The following is a 21,747-nucleotide window of genomic DNA, read 5'->3' on the forward strand; positions in this document are numbered from 1 at the left end:
TGACCCATAATCTAGTCTTTTATACGAGAACAACATATTGAGGTACACTGTCACTTCATTGAAGCAATGATAGAAGACAAATCCATTGTGCTTGTTAAGATTCCTACGGATATGAATCCTACAAATCCATTCACTAAAAGTCTCCCAATAAAACAATATGCCTTCCTTAGGAGGTTAATGGGCGTAGAATGAGATGATGTTTTTCATCATCCTGTCATACCCTATATACATCTTCTACTTCTTTTTCTTAATCCCCTTTTACTCCTCACTAAGGCACATTCACCTTTCAACAAGAGGTTGGGAATAAAGACACCTGGTATCTAGCCCCCCACATTTACTCATTGTACATCATACCCACACACCTATATTCGAGTGACGAGCACCCATCACGATCACTTCAAGGTCCATATGAGTGATAACCCTGCAAATCTCACGAAGAGCTTTATCTTCTGTGCATTTTTACACACTACAATGTTGATGGGCATTGGATAGTATCTTCACTTTCTTATAGTACTTCCATAAAAAGCCATTGGCCTTTCAGTAATACAACGAGCACCCCTTATATAAGGACACATTGTATAATTATACATACATGAAGATAACAAAGAATTGAGTGTACCATTCATTGTATCCCCAAAACTCTCTTGTGTTTCTCTCTCAACCCTCTTGCAGTTCAGTCTCTCTCGCATCCCACCATTGCTTCCCTCTCAATATGGGGAGAGAGAGAGAGAGAGAGAGAGAGAGAGAGAGAGAGAGAGAGAGAGAGAGAGACGCACACATACACACACACAAAAAAATGTGCACACGCACAAAAGAAATACCAAACAAAATGCAAAGATGAGAGAGAGAGAGAGAGAGAGAGAGAGAGAGAGAGAGAGAGAGGTAGATGCAACATCTACTACAGGTGAGAACAGCCTATGAGAAACATCTATTGAGACTAAGAGCAGCCTATGGGACAACCATTCACAATGGGTGATAATCACCGAATATCAAAGCATATCATGCCAAAATGTGATATGTGATAACAGTACAAATTGATATATAACACAATATCAATGTTGGAATACGAGGAGTGGATATCAGGAGCACTAAATGATTGGCTATGTGATTGGGTGATAAACTACTACGTGTCAAGGATACAACCATGTGGCACAATGTTATCTGACTCCATCCGATCAAAGATCAATGGGTATAGGGTACCATACATCCTTGATGAGATGGTGTCCTGGTCTCTCAGGGCTACCAACTGCTGTTCATGCCATCTCAAATCTCCATGATCTCTCTATGGTCCAACCTTCATATCATATACTCTTACACCCTCAGTCAACATGCAGCTATGATCTCCATCTGGGGCAATCCTATTTAACTCCATCCAATCAAGATCAATAGGTATAGGAAATCATACATCCTTGATAAGATGGTGTCCTGTTCTCTCTGGGCTACCAACTGCTGTTCATGCCACTAGTGGATCTCGAATCTCCATAATCTCTCTATGGTGCAACCTTAATATCAGATATTCTTACACCCTCAGTCAACATAAAACTCTGATCCCCATGTGGAACACCCTAAGGCCCAAATGAAGCAAATTCTTTTTTTAAAAACTTAATTACAAGCATATTACTTCAAGGGCCCTTAGATAGGCCTTCGTATTCAGGTAATTGCACTCTCTTTCACTAGTAGCTTCTAGATATTACATCGAGGTTATAAATTGTGCACAATTCTTAATCCTTGAAAATCATTGTCGCACTCCCTTCAAAACCATTTCTATACCATTAGGTATTCCTACTGCATGCCTTGAAATATGACTCAAATACTTTTAACATCCCTATCTTGCTGGTGACTAAGCTTAAGGCCAACCTTTGGTCCTAACAACCATCGATTTCTGCTGAGCACAAAGCCGAACCTTAAACTTCATTCACTGTAATCTCTTCCAATCTTTGAGATCATGGTATAGCTTGATGTTACAATGAGTCCACTTGCCAAGACACATGGACATCTTCTCATATTGCACAACTCCCAAGCTGTTAGCAGCAACCTTTATATCACTTAATAATTTTATTACATCAATTAGGTGGAACATACCACCATGATTGCAAAAGGGTCCGCGAAAAAATATTGCAACTTTCTATGAAAACTTGAAATGTGTTTCTTTCACTATATCCTAGAAACCCCAATTAAATTGAAGACAGAAATATACAAGTAACCCATAAATGCTTTGCATGTTTTGGAAGCCCAAAATCAACCCATTTGCTATGTACTCAATCTATCACTCCATAAGACCAAGGCTTCTAGCAACGGGTGCATCAAGATAGCTTTTCAACTCCAAAAACTTTTCCGGAGGTGAATTACACATTTGCTTACTAGATGTGTAACACAGAAAGCCTATAGTATCTGCCGTAGTTGAGAACTGTGAGAAGCTTACCCTAGTACCAAAGCACTGGGTGGATACTGGGTACTGGATTCTGCAGTGCTGCTGCCATCTGAATGGTTCGGAAGGCAACAAGGTGCAGGTGCATCTCAACGACCCGAAAGTAAAGTGAAATTTTTAGTACAATGTTTTCCAGCAGGAGAAGCTTTAAATTCACCAGCTGAAATGCCCAAGCTCTGTCTGTGGACCTGGAAAAGGTACTACACCTGCAAGGCACAAGGCCCCTGAAATGCCCAAGATTTCTTTCTGGACCTGGAAAAGGTACTGCACCTGTAAGGCACAAAGCCCCTGATTCCAAGTTTCCAGTAAAGGTAGACCAGTAAAGATAGATGGGCATACTTTCAGTACGTCATCTGCTGCCTGCTTGAGATCTATGAATTGGTAGTCCTTCCTACTGTAGGATTTGGTTCCTCTTTCTTTCTATACTCAAAACGTGCAGGTTTGCTTCGTGGTGAGGGGTAAGAACAATTTCCAGAGAGAGCTGAAATGACTGCCGAACTTTCAGGATGCTGCTGCTTCTTGTACTGATTAGCTGCTTCTCGAGCTCCCACTATCGATGCATTCAGTGATGGCGTGTTCACAAGCTCTGACTGTTTATTTGATCCTGAAATCAGAACCCCGGGTCTCAATGACCGAATATCTGCAGGATCAGGTAGAGGAAACTTCACTGGAGCAGGTCCCCTGACTGGTCTTAGAGCCCTAGCTGCATCAGCTGCCATCTGAGGTAACCAGCCATAGTGGACATTTTTAAAAGGAAGATACAGAAGGAGACACCCTTGTTAAAATTTATGCCTTATGGCTATGTTCACTACCTACGTCACAAGAAATTAATTCATGCAAACATAGTCATGTTGTACTGATACCCACTCGTTTCTCCAAGTTATAGACGCCTAACCAGCCTCGCATTTCGAAGGGCACCACCAATTTCTGCAAGAACAAAGGAAAAACTTTATTGCACTGTCCATAACAAACACGCCCATGCACATACAAACGAGTGCACAACCAGATAACAGAAAGCATCTATGAGGTTTAGACAAGATGGCCCTACAAGATTAACAACAGAGTAACAGAAGATTAAGCATCAATACCTTATGTGAAGGGCCTAAGTATGCACACAACAGTACATTATGTCCACATGTTTCCCACCTACATGCCTCAGGTCATCATAATTGGGTGGTTGCAACGTGCATGCCCACAAGAGTGCATAAACTATGACAAGTATCCTACACAAGGTGAGCCTAAAGGCCGAGATCAAATCAGAACAGTAGAGACACTTAGAAAAACAATCAGTAACATGCACAAACTTGGGCAAGGATGTGATGCATGAAGATTTTTCAAAAAACAATTGAAAGATTGTTCAAGAAGATTCCACGACATGTTAGGACAAAACTGGTTTCATGATTTAAAATAAGCCAACAGGTTCCTTCAACAGACTGCAGGTTGCTGGATTTCAGATTAGGGTTCGTAGACTGTTGAGAAACTCAAATCAGCATCATTAGGCAAATCAGGAAGCAGGAAAGAGCATGCCTAACTAAGTGCTCCAGAGTAGTGCATAGAAGCAGCCTGAAAAACAGAAAACACAATACAAGAAAGTAACACACCTCGAAAGTTAAGTACCATCTCCACCCTAAACATCACCAATTGCCTTACTCCCTTCTACAAGAGCATGACAATTGTCACAAAGAAAATCACAACGGCAACAACAAAGCTAAAGAAGACAATGCAAAATGAGAAAGATGTCCTCACTGCTCAAGTACAAAGTGTATGAGGCATAGAGATGATAAATCCAGAATAGAAGTGCATGTTAAGAGTAAAAGATGATGATTATAATCATATGTAGCTATGGTACTAGGCAGAAGCTCAATGTGTCTATAGAGATGAAAACAGCTTTGCTAGACAAAAGGAAACAGGAACCAGAAGAAGTCCCCACAGTTCAGAAAACAGCTTTGCTAGACAAAAGGAAACAAGAAAGAGAAGTCCCACAGTTCAGACATCTGAAAATGACCATCCCAAATTATTACTATGTGATACAAATATGCTTCTTGTGGCTTCTCCCCCTCTTATGTTAGGGGAGAGTAATGGTGAAGGCAATGGCTTAATGTGGCAAGCTACTAATTTGCCAAAAAGGTGAGGTAGCATTGAACGGAAAACCATGGAGGGGGGAGGGGTCGTATATCTGATCAAATTTGCAAGGTTGTTTAGCACATGTGATGCACATGGAAGTTTTATTTCATGGTAACAAGCCAAGGACCCCCAGGATTCAGTGGATGTCAAAGGCAAAACTTGTGATAAGTTATGTCAACTAGGCTAACACGCCAAGGACCCCGAGAATGCAGTGGATGTCAAAGGCAAAAGTTGTGATAAGTTATGCCAACTAAGCTTTGGGGGTCAATTGGTGCCATTTTTGACCCTAGGATAGTTATTTGGCCAATTAGTGTTTGTGATGACATTAGAGAATGACAGTCTAAAGGTCAAGAGAGGTTGGGGACCACTCCAAGTTGCAAATGACCTAGCCATTTTAATTATGAATGGGAACATTTAATTTTGGGCAAGGTCAGAAGAGCTGGATTTAATTTTCAAGATTATTTAGTTCTGAAAATTAATTAAATGGCTGGATAATGCTAAAAAATGGGTTTAGAAGGCTGCCACTGAGCAAAAAACCCATGCAAACACAAAAAACGTTTTTAGGGGCTGGTGGATTCTATTGTAGTGGCACAGATGACAGTATACAAGAGGGGGCAACAGTCGTTCTGGTCATCCTAAGCTGTAGGTGACATCTTCCATGGCTGTTTGAGCAAGGCAGCAATAGTTTTTCAGTGTTTCTCGCGATAAAGCTCTGAAATGTCTCTCTATAGCATTCTTTCTCATCTCTCAGCCATCTCTCAAGTTATTGTGAGAGTGCGCAACGAAAGAAGGAACACGAACACAGAAAGAGAGAGAGAGAGAGAGAGAGAGAGAGAGAAAGGAAGTAGAAAATGAAGAAAGAAATACTGCACTAATTGAAATGAATGCTGAATACAAAGCTATGGACTGATCAGTCCTTGCACGCAGCCTGGAGCATCAGTGAGGGCATCACATCAAGCTGATGATGACGGCAACACAGAAGAGGGAGGAAGACGAAGGAGTCGGAGTGTGCACCTACCAAGGAAAGAGGGAAGATGATAATACAACAGATTGCCAAGTGGATAATGGCTATAAATAGCCAAAAAGCCCAAAAACTGGCTGACCTGAAATTTGAGGTCATAAATATATCCGACCAGCATTTAATACTAGCAAAAATGCCAAGAATGCTCAGAAAAATCCCGAAATGGGTGGATAATGTCCGACAGGTGAGGCAAGCTGAAGAATGCAAAAATTGCCTTGGGAAATACACATAAAATCCCAACTAGAGAGGAAAAATGCACTGAAATGCAATAAACTGAGTGCTCTAGAATGAGCTACCTCCTCCATCAAAACAAGTGATAAACAAGTCAGAACTCCTAAAGTCCTCGTCTGACTCAGACTAAGGCTCACACGTAGGAGATAACAGGTGAGGCAAGCTGAAGAATGCAAAAAATGCCCCGGAAAATGCACAAAAAATCCCGACTAGAGAGGAAAAATGCACTGAAATGCAATAAACTGAGTGCTCTAAAATGAGCTACCTCCTCGGTCAAAACAAGTGAGAAAAAAGTCAGAGCTCCTAAAGTCCTTGTCTAACTCAGACTAAGGCTCACCAACAAGAGATAACTAGGCATGACAAACATGACTGCTAATAGTTATCTCAATATTTTCCAATATTTTGAGCCATCAAAGAAAGAGATTTTAGTAAATCTCCATTTTAAACCCTTTTTTTGCAACAAAATTTAGGGTTTTGACAGCCACATCAGGATGTGTGCTCAGAATTGAGGACCTAGGACTTGAATTTCAATAGCGGAAATTAGGGAATTTCCCAAAGATTCAAAAGGCCAACCAGTCTTGCAAGGAGCACCGTGAAAACCAATCCCCAAGCAAACCAAGGAGCAAATTGGTTTGAAGGCTTGCTAATTATTTGTGGTAACAAGGGACATTAAGATTAGCGAAGGAGATTAAGGAATCTCAATTATACTACATTCAATTAAAATATAAGTTAAAGAAATACCCAAAGGGGTGCCGGTTTTGGGACCAACAAGTTATCCAATGTCCAAGATTGTATGGTAAAGTATGCATTTCAGTTTTGTGAATTTGTTAATTGCTGTAATTAGTGCTTAATCTGGTTATTTACCACCCTATCCAAGGAGAAAGGCTGGTTACATGGTTCCGATGCTAGGAAACCATCAATTCCCTCGAATTGGTGGGCTAGAGGTACCTAATTGAATATTAGAAGCTTTGTCTAGTACTGAAATTATATTCAGGTAAGCATTAGAGTGAGAATGTCTTTAAATAGTGAGATGGGATCAAGCAAAGATGATGCCTCTCAATCTGAGAATTCACAAAGTGTTCGGGAAAATGCAATGCTTGATCAAGGCGCACAACATGAACAGCAAGATGATAATGTTGGTTTAGATCAAAATGTGGGTCCTTCTAGGCCTTCAAAATCTGATGACCAGCAAGAACAAGAGGAATTTGATGACTATTTTAAAGATTAGCTAGTGACAACACCTAAAATGTGTGTAATTGTAAATTATCATGCGTTCATGCACTTTTTGAATCCCTTAAAGGTAGATAGTAAAGGCAAGAAGAGAAAATCACCTTAAAGAGGTTCGGGATAGCAAGATGCACCGAAGAAAGAGCCAATACAGTAGCATGTTCCAAACGTGGGTAGTAGGTATAAGCAAATGATGCTAGTGGGGCAAATGATTGTTATTGCAAGGCCAACTTGGAAGTGCCAATCCAAAGTTTTTAGGACAGCAAGGCATGCATGCAATTATGGATCAAAGTACTTTTATGGTGATACTAGATTCCATGCTATGGTGGGTCAGGGACCGCATACAAGAATGTATGACACAACTCCTTATCATATGCAGCAACCAATGGGTGACATGCAAGGCCCAATGTATCTAGGTATGGCTGGTAATATGCATAACCCCATGTATAACAATGTTGGCATGATGTTGGTGGGGCACAAGGTGGCAAGTTTGGCAATGTATATATACAGCTCACTGTGTTTAGGACTCATAGTATTAATGTTGGTCATGCAAATGCTCCGTATAGTGTTGGTCATGAGGAAAAATGCAGCTAGTAACGCATGCAATGTATGGGAAAATGTATCTTAGTATGGCTAGTAGTATGCAAATTCTCATGTACAGTCACATTGCAATGGTCCAAAGTATGCAAACAAGAATGTTTCCTAATGCATTTGGTGCTCCTAGAATATCAAGTACACATGAGGGGCTAGTCAACTAGATGCAATGTTGCATATTAGTTAAGTTGTAGCAATGTGAAAGTATAAAGCATCGCAATGCTGAAGGGGAAGAAAGACCTATAACCTAGTGAAGACTTGAGGCAAGTAAAGTTAGAGGTAAAGTTTGTTAGAGTGTAGCGATGCAGAAGCATAGGACAAAGACTGTGAGAGAGTGAACACAAAGAGAAGAGATAGAGAAAAAGGAGACAGTGTAACGCAGAAAATCTGCAGTGTAGTATGTTGTATAGCAGTGCAGAAATATACACGGGTGCAGAGAAAATATCTGTGTGTGTCTCCACCTTGAGAACCTCAATCTCCGTCAGCCCGCACACTGTTAGTCTCAGCAGACCAACTCTGTCAGATGTCAGATCAGAATATAGGAGAGTGTGCAACTAACTTACTATAAATAGCCGGAAAAGAATAGTGCCCAGCACCACATCAACAGCAATAAATGCAGCCGACTGCATAAAATAATAATAAAACTGCCCGACTGCACAAACTGCTGACCGACTGCACAGTCTGCTGCCATGTGGCAGCTGACTTGCCTCCTGCTGTGACCTGCTCTGCTGACGTAGCACCTCTGCTGTCCGTACTGCTGACATGGCCACGAAATGACTTGCTAACACCCCTTGTCAAATCCTGGACAGGTCAAAAGACTACAGGATCGGGCATGTCTCCAAAGAAGAGCCTAGGGAAGTGCCCAGCGGTCTACTATGGGTTACTATTTTACCTTGGGTACAAGTGTTATCTCCTGGAGTAGCAAGAAGCAGCCCACGGTAGCCCTTTTTTCTACTGCGGTGGAGTATCAGGCCGCGTCTTCCACCACATGTGAGGTTGTGTGGCTTCAACGATTGTTGGAGGAGCTTGGCTGCCCTCAACCTCACCCTACTCTTTTACGGTGCAACAATGAGAGTTGCATAGCCTTGGTTCAGAATCTTGTATTTCATGCCCCGACGGAGCACATTGAGATCCTGTATCACTTCATTTGGGAGAAGATTCTGGATGGGACCATTGATATGGAGTACTGCAAGATGGAGGATAATCTTGCGGATCAATACCTGCTAGATAAGAAATACCTAAGTCAAAGGTCCCCCTCCCCCTCAAATACTGAAGAATCCTCAGGGCAGCCTGCCAATGCACCTACTTGGGTTCACTTATGAACCTCGCTAAAAGACCCACACCAAAACAAAGATCAACACGAGTGTTGAGTAGCCAAATCAAGGATCCAATCAACTGACAGTAGTGAGAAGCATCCGTCACGGGAGAATCGGAGTATGAAGTGGCCTTCTAGTTCGGATCCATAGGAGTAGAAATGGGCCGACAAGTCTCCATCTCAAAAGTCACCAAGAGCTCTTGAATGTATCGCTATTGAGAGACGAAAATCTCCCTCTGAGATTGATAAATCTCGTGACCCAAGAAGAAATGAAGAAGCCCCAAATCCGTCATCTCGAATGTCTGATGGAAAGCTGTCTTGGTCACTCGGATCTTCTGTGCATGATCCCCTATCATAATCAAATCATCAACATACGACACAAACAACACACAACGAGCCTTGAAAGTGTGCACATAAAGCTGTGGATCGGCCTTGGAGCGCCGATATTCCAACTTCGACTAAAGAAACGAGTTGATCTTCTCGTTCCATGCACACAGAGCCTACTTGAGGCCATACAAGGCCCTCTTCAATCTATAAACTTTCCCATCCGAGGATCCAAAGCCAAGAGGCTACTCAACATAGATCTCCTCCTGCAAGTCACCATTGAGAAAGGCCAACTTCACATCCAACTGATAGACAAGTCATCTCCTATGGCTAGCCAAGGCAAGAATAGTCGCCATACGAGCAGTGAGGACAAAAGTATCATGGAAGTCAATGCCTGGGTGCTGAGCAAAACCTTTAGCAACAAGTCGAGCCTTGTGCTTGTCCAAAGAACCATCACTAAGGTACTTGGTCTTGAAGGCCCACTTGACGCCAGTCACCTTCTTGTAAGAGGAATGAGACACATGTTGGGAACAGCGCGAATAGTCGCCATACAAGCAGTGGGGACAAAAGTATCATGGAAGTCAATGCCTGGGTGCTGAGCAAAACCTTTAGCAACAAGTCGAGCCTTGTGCTTGTCCAAAGAACCATCGCTAAGGTACTTGGTCTTGAAGGCCCACTTGACGCCAGTCACCTTCTTGTAAGAGGAATGAGACACATGTTGGGAATAAAGGCCTCGTTCCTTTAAATGTACTCTGGTGTGAACACACCCTTAGCACTTGTACTTACACACACACATATATATATATCTAAAAACCTAGAGATACACACTCGTCATTGTACCTTAAAAAAAATGTGCTCTCTCTCTCTCTCTCTCTCTCTCTCTCTCTCTCTCTCTCTCTCTCTCTCTCTCTCTCTCTCTCTCTCTCTCTCTCTCTCTCTCTCTCTCTCCGCATAACGACTGATTGTCTCGATCTTCATGCCTAACCCGTCACTACAAACTAGTATCAAAGCATATGGTGCAGATGATCATTAGGCCTGTAGACAACTGGAGTTCGTGTCAAGCAGAGTGTCGGCTGGAGTTCCTGACCAAACTTAAGTTGGATTCAACAAACTGCTAACCAACGGGACTAGCGTGGTTCAGTGGGCGTGCAATAGGTGCAACGACCAGCGGATAGCTTGCAATGAGGACCAACGGACGGCACGTGTAAGGCAAGGCGCGCTTGGGACTTGTTTGTACTTCTTGGTACTTGTTTGTACCTTGGTCACTTGGATGACAGTTTGAGCCTGCATTTGCTGATTCTTTGGTCATATTTGGGCTGAAAATCATGGCTGGCAGCACTGATAGCAGTAGTCTCATGAACATAAAGAAGCTTGAAGGAGCACATAACTTTGCAGTTAGGCAAAAGCAGTGCTACAATATCCTGCTGCAAAAAAAGCAGACAAAGCCAATCAAAACCAAAGGGGCAAAGCCCGCGGACATGGAATATAAAGATTGGGATGAGTTAAATGAGCTTGCACGCTCAACCATTGAGCCATCGATTTCTGATGCCTTGCTGTTTAACATTGAAGGTTTGGATTCTACACATGCTATATGGACTTGATTGGAAGAAATGTATGCACAGAAAAGTGTTGCAAGCAAAGTGTATTGGCTCAAAAAGCTTATGGATTTGCATATGAAAGAGGGTACAGCAATGTCTACTCACCTGAGTGAGTTTAACTCTATTTTCAGCCAGCTGGTTCCCTGCAAGTTCTTGATTGATGAAGAATTTAAGGCTATGTTTCTACTTTGGGCTCTACCAGAGAGCTGGGATACATTCAGGACTGCTATGAGCAATTCGAATGTGATTCTTTTATATGCCGATGTAGAGAGTACTCTATTCATGGAAGAAATGAATCGGCATAATAATGCATCCAGTAAGTCTTCTAGTGCTTTGCATACTAGGGAAAAATCATAGCAGAAAGGCAAATTTGATAGCAAGGGACGCAATAAATCACGTGGCAAAGATGTTGAATGCCATCATTGTGGCAAGAAGGGTCACGTTAAACATGACTACCACAAATGGAAGAAAGAGAAAGGAAAGGACAAGAAGACAGATGATAGCAAGGAAGAGAAGAAGGACAGTCAGTCTAAGAAGAGCATTGTTAAAATTGAAGAGGTGAATGTAGTCACTCATGACAGTGATAGTGGGAGTAGCGTACTCTTTGTCTCTTCACACTTTGGTGTGCATGCTTTACTTGCACATACAAATGATGGCATGAATACATAGATTCTCGATTCAAGTGCTTTCTTTCATGTCACCCCTCATAGTGAGTGGTTCTCTGCCTATACAGGGGGTCGACATGGTGTTTTCCATCTTGGGAACAACTATGCATGTGAGATTGCAGGTATTGGCAATGTACAATTACAGTTTCAGCAGGGCTCTGTCTTTACACTTTAGCATGTACGGCACGTACCTCAATCAAGAAGAGCTTGATTAGCACTCGGCAGCTAGATGATGATGGTTTTCATACCACCTTTGGTGATGGAAAATGAAAGATTTGTAAGGGATCTAGACTGATTGCCAGAGGTTCTAGACTGATTGCCAGAGGTTGCAAAAGTAATACTTTGTATCCACTTCATGTATCTAGTATGTGTGACCATGTTGCCATGACCGAGCAGCCAAGCATTTCTTTGTGGCATGACCAGTCGGGACACATGAGTCAAACAGGAATGAAAGTGCTTTCTCGATTGGGTTACTTGCCTTGTATTCGTTATGCATATTTTGAGCATTGTGATCATTGTATTTATGGTAAACATGCACAGATGTCTCATAAAAAGTCTCTTTCTTTGAAATCTTCTCCTCTAGAGTTAGTATATTCAGATATATGTCAGATGCCAAGATTATCTCTAGGGGGAAAGAAATATTTTGTCACCTTTGTTGATGATGCTACAAGGAAGGTATGGGTTTATCCTATTCACAGCAGGGATGAAGTGCTTGATAAATTCAAAAAATTCTTGGCATTGGTTGAAAATTAGATTGATATGACACTTAAGTGTCTTCGCTCTGAAAATGGTGGGAAATATGTCTCCAAGGCCTTTCAAGCATTTTGTGATAGCAAAGGAATAAAGAGGAAGCTCACTGCCCCTCATAATCCACCCCAAAATGCAGTTGCAGAGTGTATGAATCGGACCATACAGAATGAAGTCCGTCGATGTTGTATTACCCATGATTTTTTGGCAAAGGCTATTATAACAGCCGTTCACTTAATTAATCGGTTACTAAACAAGTCTTTGGAGGGGAAGGGGGGGATTGGTTCCCCAAGAAGCGTGGTCGGGCAAGCCACCTTCATATGCTCAGTTTAAATTGTGCACATTCGTAAAGAAAAACGTAGCAAACTTGAGCCAAAGTCCTGTAAATGCATTTTCCTAGCATATGGTGACGAGGGTGAAATGGGGTATAATTGTGGGATCCCGAGAAAAGGAAAGTAGTACGCACCAATGATGTTATCTTCCGGGAAAATCACATGCATAAACAGTCGAAAAGACTGAGGAGGTCCGAGAGTTGTATTCCGGGAAGAAATACCTTTTAGACAGTAAAATGTGCCCACTGTACAATGGCAAATACCTACTATAAATGAACCTGTAAATGCAAAAAATAATGCTCGAAATAATCAGCCAGCTATTATCCATGATAATGAGCCACTACATGTGCAAGAAAAGCAAGAACAGCAAGCTGTTAATGCTGATTTGCAGGATGAAATGCCAGGACATCATGCTGAAAATGGCAAGAACAGCCAGCAAACAATGACCATTGGGTTAGGAGATCATCTAGGGCTACTAGACAACCTGACAGATTTGTTCCTGGTGCAAATTATGTGGCTGATTATGTCATGTTGACAGACTGCGGTGAACCGTCTTTGCTTCAAGGAAGCAATGGACAGATAGGACAGCAAGAAATGGTATAAAGCCATGTTGTCAGAGATGGAATCTCTTGAGAAAAATGGCACTTGGGACTTGGTGCAGTTGCCTAAAGGGCAGAAAATACTTCCATGCAAATGGGTTATAAGATGAAGGTCACTTCTAGTTCCTCACCAAAGTACAAAGCAAGATTGGTTGCAAAGGGATACAAGCAAGGGCAAGGAATTGACTTTGATGAGATTTTCTCTCGTGTAGTCAAGATGACTACATTGAGAACCATTTTGGCTTGATTGTAGCTGAAGATATGGAACTCATACAGATGGATGCAAAGACTGCATTTTTACATGGTGATCTACATGAGGACATATATATGCAGAAGCCTCAAGGGTTTGTTGAACAAGGGAAAGAAAAGATGGTATGTAAACACAACAGGAGTTTGTATGGGCTGAAACAAGCACCAAGAGAATGGTATCATAAGTTTGATACATTCATGCAGTCTCAAGGCTTTCATAGAAATCAAGTGGATCACTGCTTGTACACCAAGAAAGCAGTAGATGGTAGCCTGATTATCTTGGTTTTGTATGTTAATGACACGGTGATTGCTGGCAGGAATACTCATGCCTTCGATTCACTGAAGCAAAGTCTTCATGGCAGCTTTGACATGAAGGATCTTGGTGATGGAAATCACATTCTCGGCATACGAATACTCAAAGATACGTCGAAAGGATTACTCTATCTATCTCAACATGAGTATATCTCCAAGGTTTTGTAGCGTTTCAATATGTGAAGGCTGAAATTCAATGTGCAAGGTTCCATTGCCTCCATATGTGAAACTCGGTGCAGAGGACAGCTCTACATCTGATGATGAGAAGGTTGAAATGACCGAGATACCATATGCTTCAATTGTTGGCAGTTTGATGTATGCTATGGTTTCTACACATCTTGACATTGCCTTTGCAGTGGGAGTGGTTAGCAAATACATGGCAACCCCTGGAAAGAAGCATTGGGAAGCAGTGAAAGGTATTATGAGATACCTCAAAGGCACAAAGGAGATGTGCATCTACTTTGGGAAGCATAAGGCATCTGTTGTTGGCTTTATGCAGACTATGCTGATCATGCCGATTGCAGAAAATCCACTTCCAGGTATGTGTTTACTTTCATAGGAGGAGCAGTCTCTTGGATCTCTAGGCTACAAAAGTGTGTTGTGTTGTCTACTACAGAGGCAGAGTATGTGGTTGCCACTGAGGCATGGAAGGAGGCTTTATGACTTTCACGTCTAGTGGGAGAGCTTGGCATCACAGAGTTACCTGTTCTCCATTGTGATAGTCAGAGTGCTGTCATGCTAGCATAAAATCCTGTCTTTCATGCAAAGACAAAGCACATACAAGTGAAGTACCACTTCATTAGAGATGTACTTCACAACAAGAGCATTGAGCTTTTCAAAGTGCATACAGATGATAGTCCTGCACACCTTCTCACGAAGGATTTTCCAGCAGAGCGGTTTGTTCATTGCCGACAAATGATGGGAGTTGGATAGATATACGTATTTCAACTTTGTACGTACCTATACTTAGCTCATTCTTTTCTCCTCTTAAGGAACATTGCCTTTAGGTGGGAGGTTGTTAGGAATAAAGGCCTCGTGCCTTTAAATGTGCTCGGGTGTGAACACAGGCTTAGCACTTGTACTTACACACACACACACACACACACACACACACATATATATATATATATCTAAAAGCCTAGAGGTACACACTTGTCATTGTACCAAAAAAAAAACGTGTACACTCTCTGCTCTGCTCTCTCTCACTCTCTCTGTCTCTCGCTGCGCATAACAACTGACTGTCTCGATCTTCGTGCCTAACCCATCACTACAGCACAAGAGACCAAGTGTCATTCCACTCAATAGCCTCCATCTCGGCTTCCATAGCATTCCGCCAATGATCTGACTACAAAGCTTCATGCACTGAAGTGGGCTCTCAATCTTACATAACATGAGTCATGAAACAATAGTTAGAGAAAACAAGCTCCCTAGAATGTGTCTGGATCTGCCGTGACCTCCGAGGTCCATCCTTCGGTTCCCACTCCTCAGGGACCCCCTCGATCCATGACTCAAAGTGTATCACGGGCCCAACAAGGAGGAGGGTGCTTCACTAAATTCAAGAAGGGAGATAGGATAGTGATCTTGCTAGGAGCGAAGAGGCAAGACAGGCAAGCGAAGTGATAGAAGGACCTGCCAAATTCAAGGAAGTCAACTTAGGAAGGGAAGGGAAGGAAAGAAGCCTCGACCCGTGTTTATATAGCTGACGACCTGATCGAGCAAGAGGAGGCTAATTTCATTGCTCTCTTGCGAGACTACATAGACGTGTTTGCCTGGTCCTTAAATGGACTCAAAGGAGTCAATCTGAGACTCGTAATGCATAACATTCCAATGACTCCAAATGCAACACCAGTAAAGCAGCAACCTTATCCGATGAATCCAAAGCATACTCATGTCGACTTAAGGAAGAGATTGATAAACTATAAAATATTGGATTCATCTATGAGATTGAGCACACATACTAGGCATCACCTATTGGAATCTAAAACGAGCCCAATACTGGCTCTAAGACACTAGTAGCCGAGCCTTTTATGTATGTTTTTGTCTAAAAGAGATTTGTCTTCTCATAAAGCAGAAATAACCTGGCAAGCTTCAACCCTGTGAGTATTCTTCTACATCTTTTATTTCTTTCAACCCCTTCTCTTGCGTCTACTCCTCTCCCTAAATCTCCCTTCACCTTGCTGTCTATTATCCTTGCAATAGACTTTCGACCCCAAATGCTCCGACAACGCTGGTCAACTTGGATGCCATCTCCTCTATCTTAATGGGAGACTCATAGGCTAGGAATTCATACGGGCCATTAATGAGGTATATTTCTTGTCCTGAAAAGACGAGCGGGACTAGATGCATGTCATAGTCACCATGACCTACCATTTTTGGACAAAAAAAAGGATTATAAGCAAGCTACAAGGATAGAATGTGAGTCCCATAAAGCCACCACATTCGAGCTACCAAAGGATAAAACCCCACCTTTAGTGCCACTTTGCATGATGGCTAGAAGCCCTAGCAGACGACAAACTCTTGCCCCTTTCCATTTTCCTTCTAACAAACTTGAGCTCCAAGGGATTCTTGAATACTGGATGAGGAAGCTAGCTAGTAACCTAGCTGCCAAAATCTCAAGCCACAGCCAAAATGGCAATGGACCAAGGTGCATGACCTAAACCTTATGTACAATTGGGCACTGATCACGAATGAAAAGAGAGTTGAAAATAGAGACCTAGACAACGATGAGCAGTTAAAATGTAGTGGTTTGGATGATGAGTATGAGGACTGCTACTCCTCAAATGAGAAAAGTGAAGAAGAGCCTGAGACAATAGAGTATGGCACACACGATCGAGTGATCGAATAAATAAGAGTAGACTCCAACCTATGGACTTTTAGAATTAAAAGAGAAGTCTTCAAAACTAAATGTGATTGCACTTGGTCTGATCACTTAGGTGTTATAAGAAACTGTCTTGGGAGCCCAACTCTCCCCTGGATCTCCAAGGACACGATCCTCCTCACCGCCCTCTGTGGCCGGAACTTCCACGAACCGTACATCTCGGCTCGTGTAGACATCCTGCTTGACAAGATCAAACAAATGATAACCTTGGGACTGAGAGTTGTAGCCAACAAAAACCTATCCTCGAGAAGCCACCTCGAACTTGTCACACTGCGTCTTTGGGATGTGCATATAAGCATCACACCCAAAGTTTCAAAAATAAGAGGCATCTGGCTTAGTCCCAAAGTAAGCCAAAAAAGGTGTCAACCTGTCAGCAGCCGAAGTGGAAGATCGATTAAGAATGTGAACTACGGTAGCCACTGCCTTGGCTCATAGAAATTCAGGTGTCTGTCAATGCTCCATCATGGTGCGCACCATCTCGATCACATTTATGTTCTTCCACTTCAAAATGTCATTCTCTTGAGGAGTGTTGGTGTTAGCAAACTCCCGATGAATGCTCCTATCTACACAAAAACGAGCAAACTTATTAGACATAAATTCACCGCCCTTGTCTAAACGCAAGGTCTTCAGTCGCCGACCAAATCGGTTCTCCTCAAAGAAAAGCCAATCCTTGAAGTGAGAGAAAGCCTCCGACTTCAATCTCATAAAATAGGCCAGAGTCATCCTATTGTAGTCATCTACCATCAACATGAAGTACAAGCTTCCCTTCAGGGACTCGGTCCTCATCGAGCCACAGATCCGTAGATACAAGCTCCATAGGTGAGGTAGACCGTCTCAAAGCTTTGTTGGGAGTCGCATCCCGATGTAGTTTCCCATGAATGCAAGAGACACATGGATATTGGCTCACTACTATGTCCGGCAAACCTCGGACAAACGATCCTTGAAATGCCTTCCGAAGGTACTTATAGTTCAGGTAACCAAACCGAGCATTGCCATAGCTCAGACTGTGTTTGAGAGGTAAGAGCTGTAGAAGACTTCAATTTGTAGATGTCATTCTCCTCATACCTTGTAGAGAGAACCTTCCTCGATCCACGATCAAGGACTCAAACAGCATCACTATCAAGCTCCACCAAGAGACCAAGAGAACAAATCTTATGGACCGAAAGTAAATGATACCCCAAGCCTGGAACATGCAACACCTCAGAAGTGTGGGTACCACCATGTCTATCTGGAATTGAAACCGGCCTGTTCACTGGAAAGGGCGGTAGTGTACAACCAAAATACATAAATGCTTTCACCCAATTCACAGTCGCCCACTTTACCTGAACTTAAAGACACAGAATCAAGAAGACATACAGGGAGCTAGAATGCTCCTGTTGTGACATAGACACCCTATTGGCCCCTAAGTCAGGCGCCCCTTGCAGTATTCCTTTATTTTTAAAAAGAGAGAAAGTATAATGGGCTGTCTTTCACCTATTCTGGGTAAAATTTGGCAACATAACAATACAATTACTAACCCAAAACAAGCTGACCAGGAGGGGAAACTCTGCCCAAGTCTGAAACTTCTGGTTGGAGTGCAGAATTGACCATTTCAGCCTGCTGTAATTACTGGTTCAGACCTGTTTTGAAACCTGTTTTCAGCTCATATTGTTCCCTGTATTGTTCTGCATCATCTGTGCCAAGTGGCCCTTAATTCTGACATCAATTGGGCTCTGAAATAACCTCTGAACAGTCCAGAATCAGTACTGATTTAGTGCTGTTTCAGACACTTGCTTGGTGAGGTTACCACCCTCACCTGTTCCTGCTAGTAGGCAGCAAACAATTGCTCCTGTTCCTGGAGAAAGGAGACTCTTGCCTCATGCAAAAACAGCATATTCCCACACAGCTGTACATGAATCAGAAGAAAGGCCCTCGACTGGGGCATAACCATAACTGTCAGGGAGAGAGAGAGAGTAGGAAGCAAGCTCAACCCTCTATGCATCATAGACAAGGTAGGCCAGCTCTCAATAGCTCTCCATCTGCAGCTATCCATCTTCCCTTTCACAAATGAGCCCCTAATAACCAAAAAACTGCACACCAGCCCCTCTTTAAAGAGGAAAGTGCACAAATTTGTGCCAAATGGCAACACTGGAAGGTGTTTCCCGTTCTAGCCTTCCGGTCTAAATTTCTCCTTAATCGGTGCAAAATTTAACCTTGGCACAGACCAGAGGATTAATCCTCGTGCAAAAATGAAGATAATGACGCGAACAAATTCTGGTGTCCAAAAATAGTAGCTCCCTAAATTTTAGGAGCTACTTCCATTGCATCCCCACTAGTCTTCTGATCATCTTTGCAGACTACGGCTACATCCAAATTTGCAATGTAGCTCAACTGAAAGTGAATTTCCACTGATGACCCCACATGGACTAATCTCTTTGAGATTTGTCTATCTTCACTTTGAACTAGTCTCTTTCAGGCTAGTTCTTCAACACACTTGTCCATATACACTTTCACAAGTCTCTTCCAGGCTTGTCAATCTACAGTGCCATCAATCTCTTCCAGACTTGTACTGGACATCCAAATTTGCAATGTAGCTCAACTGAAAGTGAATTTCCACTCATGACCCCACATGGACTAATCTCTTTGAGATTTGTCCATCTTCACTTTGAACTAGTCTCTTTCAGGCTAGTTCTTCAACACACTTGTCCATATACACTTTCACAAGTCTCTTCCAGGCTTGTCAATCTACAGTGCCATCAGTCTCTTCCAGACTTGTACTGGACCTTAACTGTCCAGTCTTGACTCACTAGACATTCCTGTCCGTTTCACATACTAGCCATGCAACTCAAGCGTTTAGATTTGAAGAGGAATCCTTCCAAAAAGAAAAACCAAATAAAGTAGTAATAAAAAAATCAGCAGAAAGGTAATAGTTGTCACAGTCTTGTGATAGGAATCACCTACATCTCACCTTGCGCGGCAATAGACCCAAAAGAGCTGTCTCCAATGAGAATCTGCCCATATGAAGGTCGCAAATGGCCAACACCAACAGGAGAAGGAGTCATGTGCTGTGACTGTCCACAATCCACTCTCCAGTCTGGAGAGCTGTCATCGCAACATCAAAAGTCTTCGGTGTAGAGTCCTCAATGACAGCTAAGTGTAAAAAAGCAGTTGATGAGGGTGTAGCCACCGCTCCAGAATTCTTCGTGTCCTTCTTGGTGTCCTTCTTGTCTTTGTCAAGCCAATCATTCTTCCAATGACAGGTCTTACCATAAATATGGCAAGTCGATATCTTCTCCTTGTCCTTCTTGGATTTATTGTCTTCCTTCTTCTTCTTTTGGTCCTTCCCCTTCTTCTAAGAGGCTTGGCCAACCAATGCCCTTCTTCTTCTTTTGGTCCTTCCCCTTCTTCTAAGAGGCTTGGCCAACCAATGCCTCCGACTTGGAAGCATTCTATCCCTTCAACTGTTTCTCTTGGTCCAAGATCATAGGAACCAACTCTTCCCCTAAAGAGTCGAATCCCGCCTTGATGCAATAAGAGCGGAATAAAAGGTACCGAATCGTGGCGGTAACTAGGACAACAAAGTGATTGCCATGTCTTCAAAGGACATATACTTTCCCGCATTCTGAACCTGCATCTGAAGCTGCCGAAGCTTGTTGATGTGTTCCCGAAGCGAAGAAGACTTATTCACGAACAAGGCTTGCATCTGCACCTCCAAAGAAATCCTCTTCATCAAGATCATCCGGTTATACATCTGGTCAAGCTCCAGCCATATCTCTCATGCAACCACCAAGTGCTCGATGTGAGCTATTACGGCTGTAGTGCAAGACCGAAAAAGAAAAAGATGAATCAATTTGTCCCAATGAGACTGGGCCTTGGTCAACTCCGCACGAGCAATGGAAGAGAGTTTGGACTCATCTCTTACCGCGGGCCTAGTAATCTCCTCCATCACAAGCTCCACCAAATCATAAGACTCCAGAATGGCCAACATCATCACCCGCCAGATGCAATAATTGTCACCATCAAGCTTCTAATCTGATGGAAGAGCTGGTAGAACATGCATCTTCCTATTCATGATCGCCTAAAACTCCAAATCACTCTTTGTAGACATGTTCACCTGCAATGCCTGTACAAATGCAAAATCAGCCCCCTCTGACAATGTAAACGCAGTATGTTAGGGTTGTTGCCTGTTGAGTGTTGAAATGACTTGTTTTTTGGCTGATTTTTGTTGTTTTTGAGAGCTGAATGGTTGATTTTATGAGATGATTGATTGGTTTGGAAGTGGTTTGAGAGTGTTTTGGATGATATTGATTGTGTTTTGGAAGTTCATGATGTTTATTAGTGGTTCTGTGATGTTCTGATAGGTTCTGATTGGTTCTGTATACCTTCTGTTTTCTTCTGTTTTGTTCTCTTTTGGTCTGTTTTGTTCTGATTGTCTTCTGTAAGGAGGGATGGAGTATTGATTGATGAAGAATGAGATGTTGTGAAAGCTTATTGAATGGTTTGTGAGAGTTTGGAATGGTTTGAGAATGAGTTATGTGGTTTTGATGACCTTCTGTAACCTTCTGTAAGTCTTCTGTAGAGCTTCTGTCTCTGTTCTGTTCTGTACTGTAGCTGTTCTGGTACTGTTCTGTGACTGTTTTGTATGCTTCTGTATGTGTTCTGATGGATGAGAGTGTAGCTTAGGAAAGTTTTCTAGCCTTGGAAAGAGGTGAATACAAGTGCAAAAGAGCTGAAAGAAGTGGAAGAAGTAGCTGCTGAAGACTCAAGTGAAGACTAGAGTGAAGTGACAGTAGTGAGCTATGAAAGGACACTGTAGTGGCTCTGGGGACTCTTCATATCAGACATACCTCTTGGGAGGGGTATCCACGACCTAAGAAGGATTATTGAGGATTATTATGAGAGTATTGTAGTGAGGATATGATGTATTATTGATGGAGAGAGAGAGAGAGAGTCAGAGATAGCCAATTCTACTGAAATAGAGTGATTGTATATGAGAGATAGAGAGAGAAGACTATGAAGATATTGAAGATGAATACTATGTGATGTATTTCCATTCAAAGATGATGTATTCCTTTGCTTTCTTTGTTCTATTGATGGATTTTGTGAAGATATTGAAGAATATGG

At 42.4% G+C, this 21,747-nt stretch overlaps 1 protein-coding gene across 3 annotated transcripts in view; it reads right to left on the reverse strand.

The window, feature by feature from the left end:
* Positions 1-2,004: 2,004 nt before the first annotated feature.
* Positions 2,005-21,747, reverse strand: part of LOC148035637 (RNA-binding ASCH domain protein) — a 73,028-nt gene continuing 53,285 nt past the window's right edge. Inside the window, exons 5-6 of one of the 3 annotated variants that reach the window (XM_087677630.1) lie at positions 3,296-3,355; positions 2,005-3,147 (exon numbers count right to left, since the gene is read on the reverse strand). In XM_087677630.1, the coding sequence (XP_087533756.1) occupies positions 2,800-3,147; positions 3,296-3,355 (408 nt within the window). In that variant the 3' untranslated portion in view covers positions 2,005-2,799. The remainder of the gene's footprint in view (positions 3,148-3,295; positions 3,356-21,747) is intronic. The other 2 variants (XM_087677631.1, XM_087677629.1) reach the window with 2 other exon arrangements.

This window comes from Lygodium microphyllum, chromosome 5 (genome assembly GCF_053477565.2).
Source record: "Lygodium microphyllum isolate KBCC chromosome 5, Lygodium_microphyllum_v1.1.10, whole genome shotgun sequence".
NCBI classification, from domain to species: Eukaryota; Viridiplantae; Streptophyta; class Polypodiopsida; order Schizaeales; family Lygodiaceae; genus Lygodium; species Lygodium microphyllum.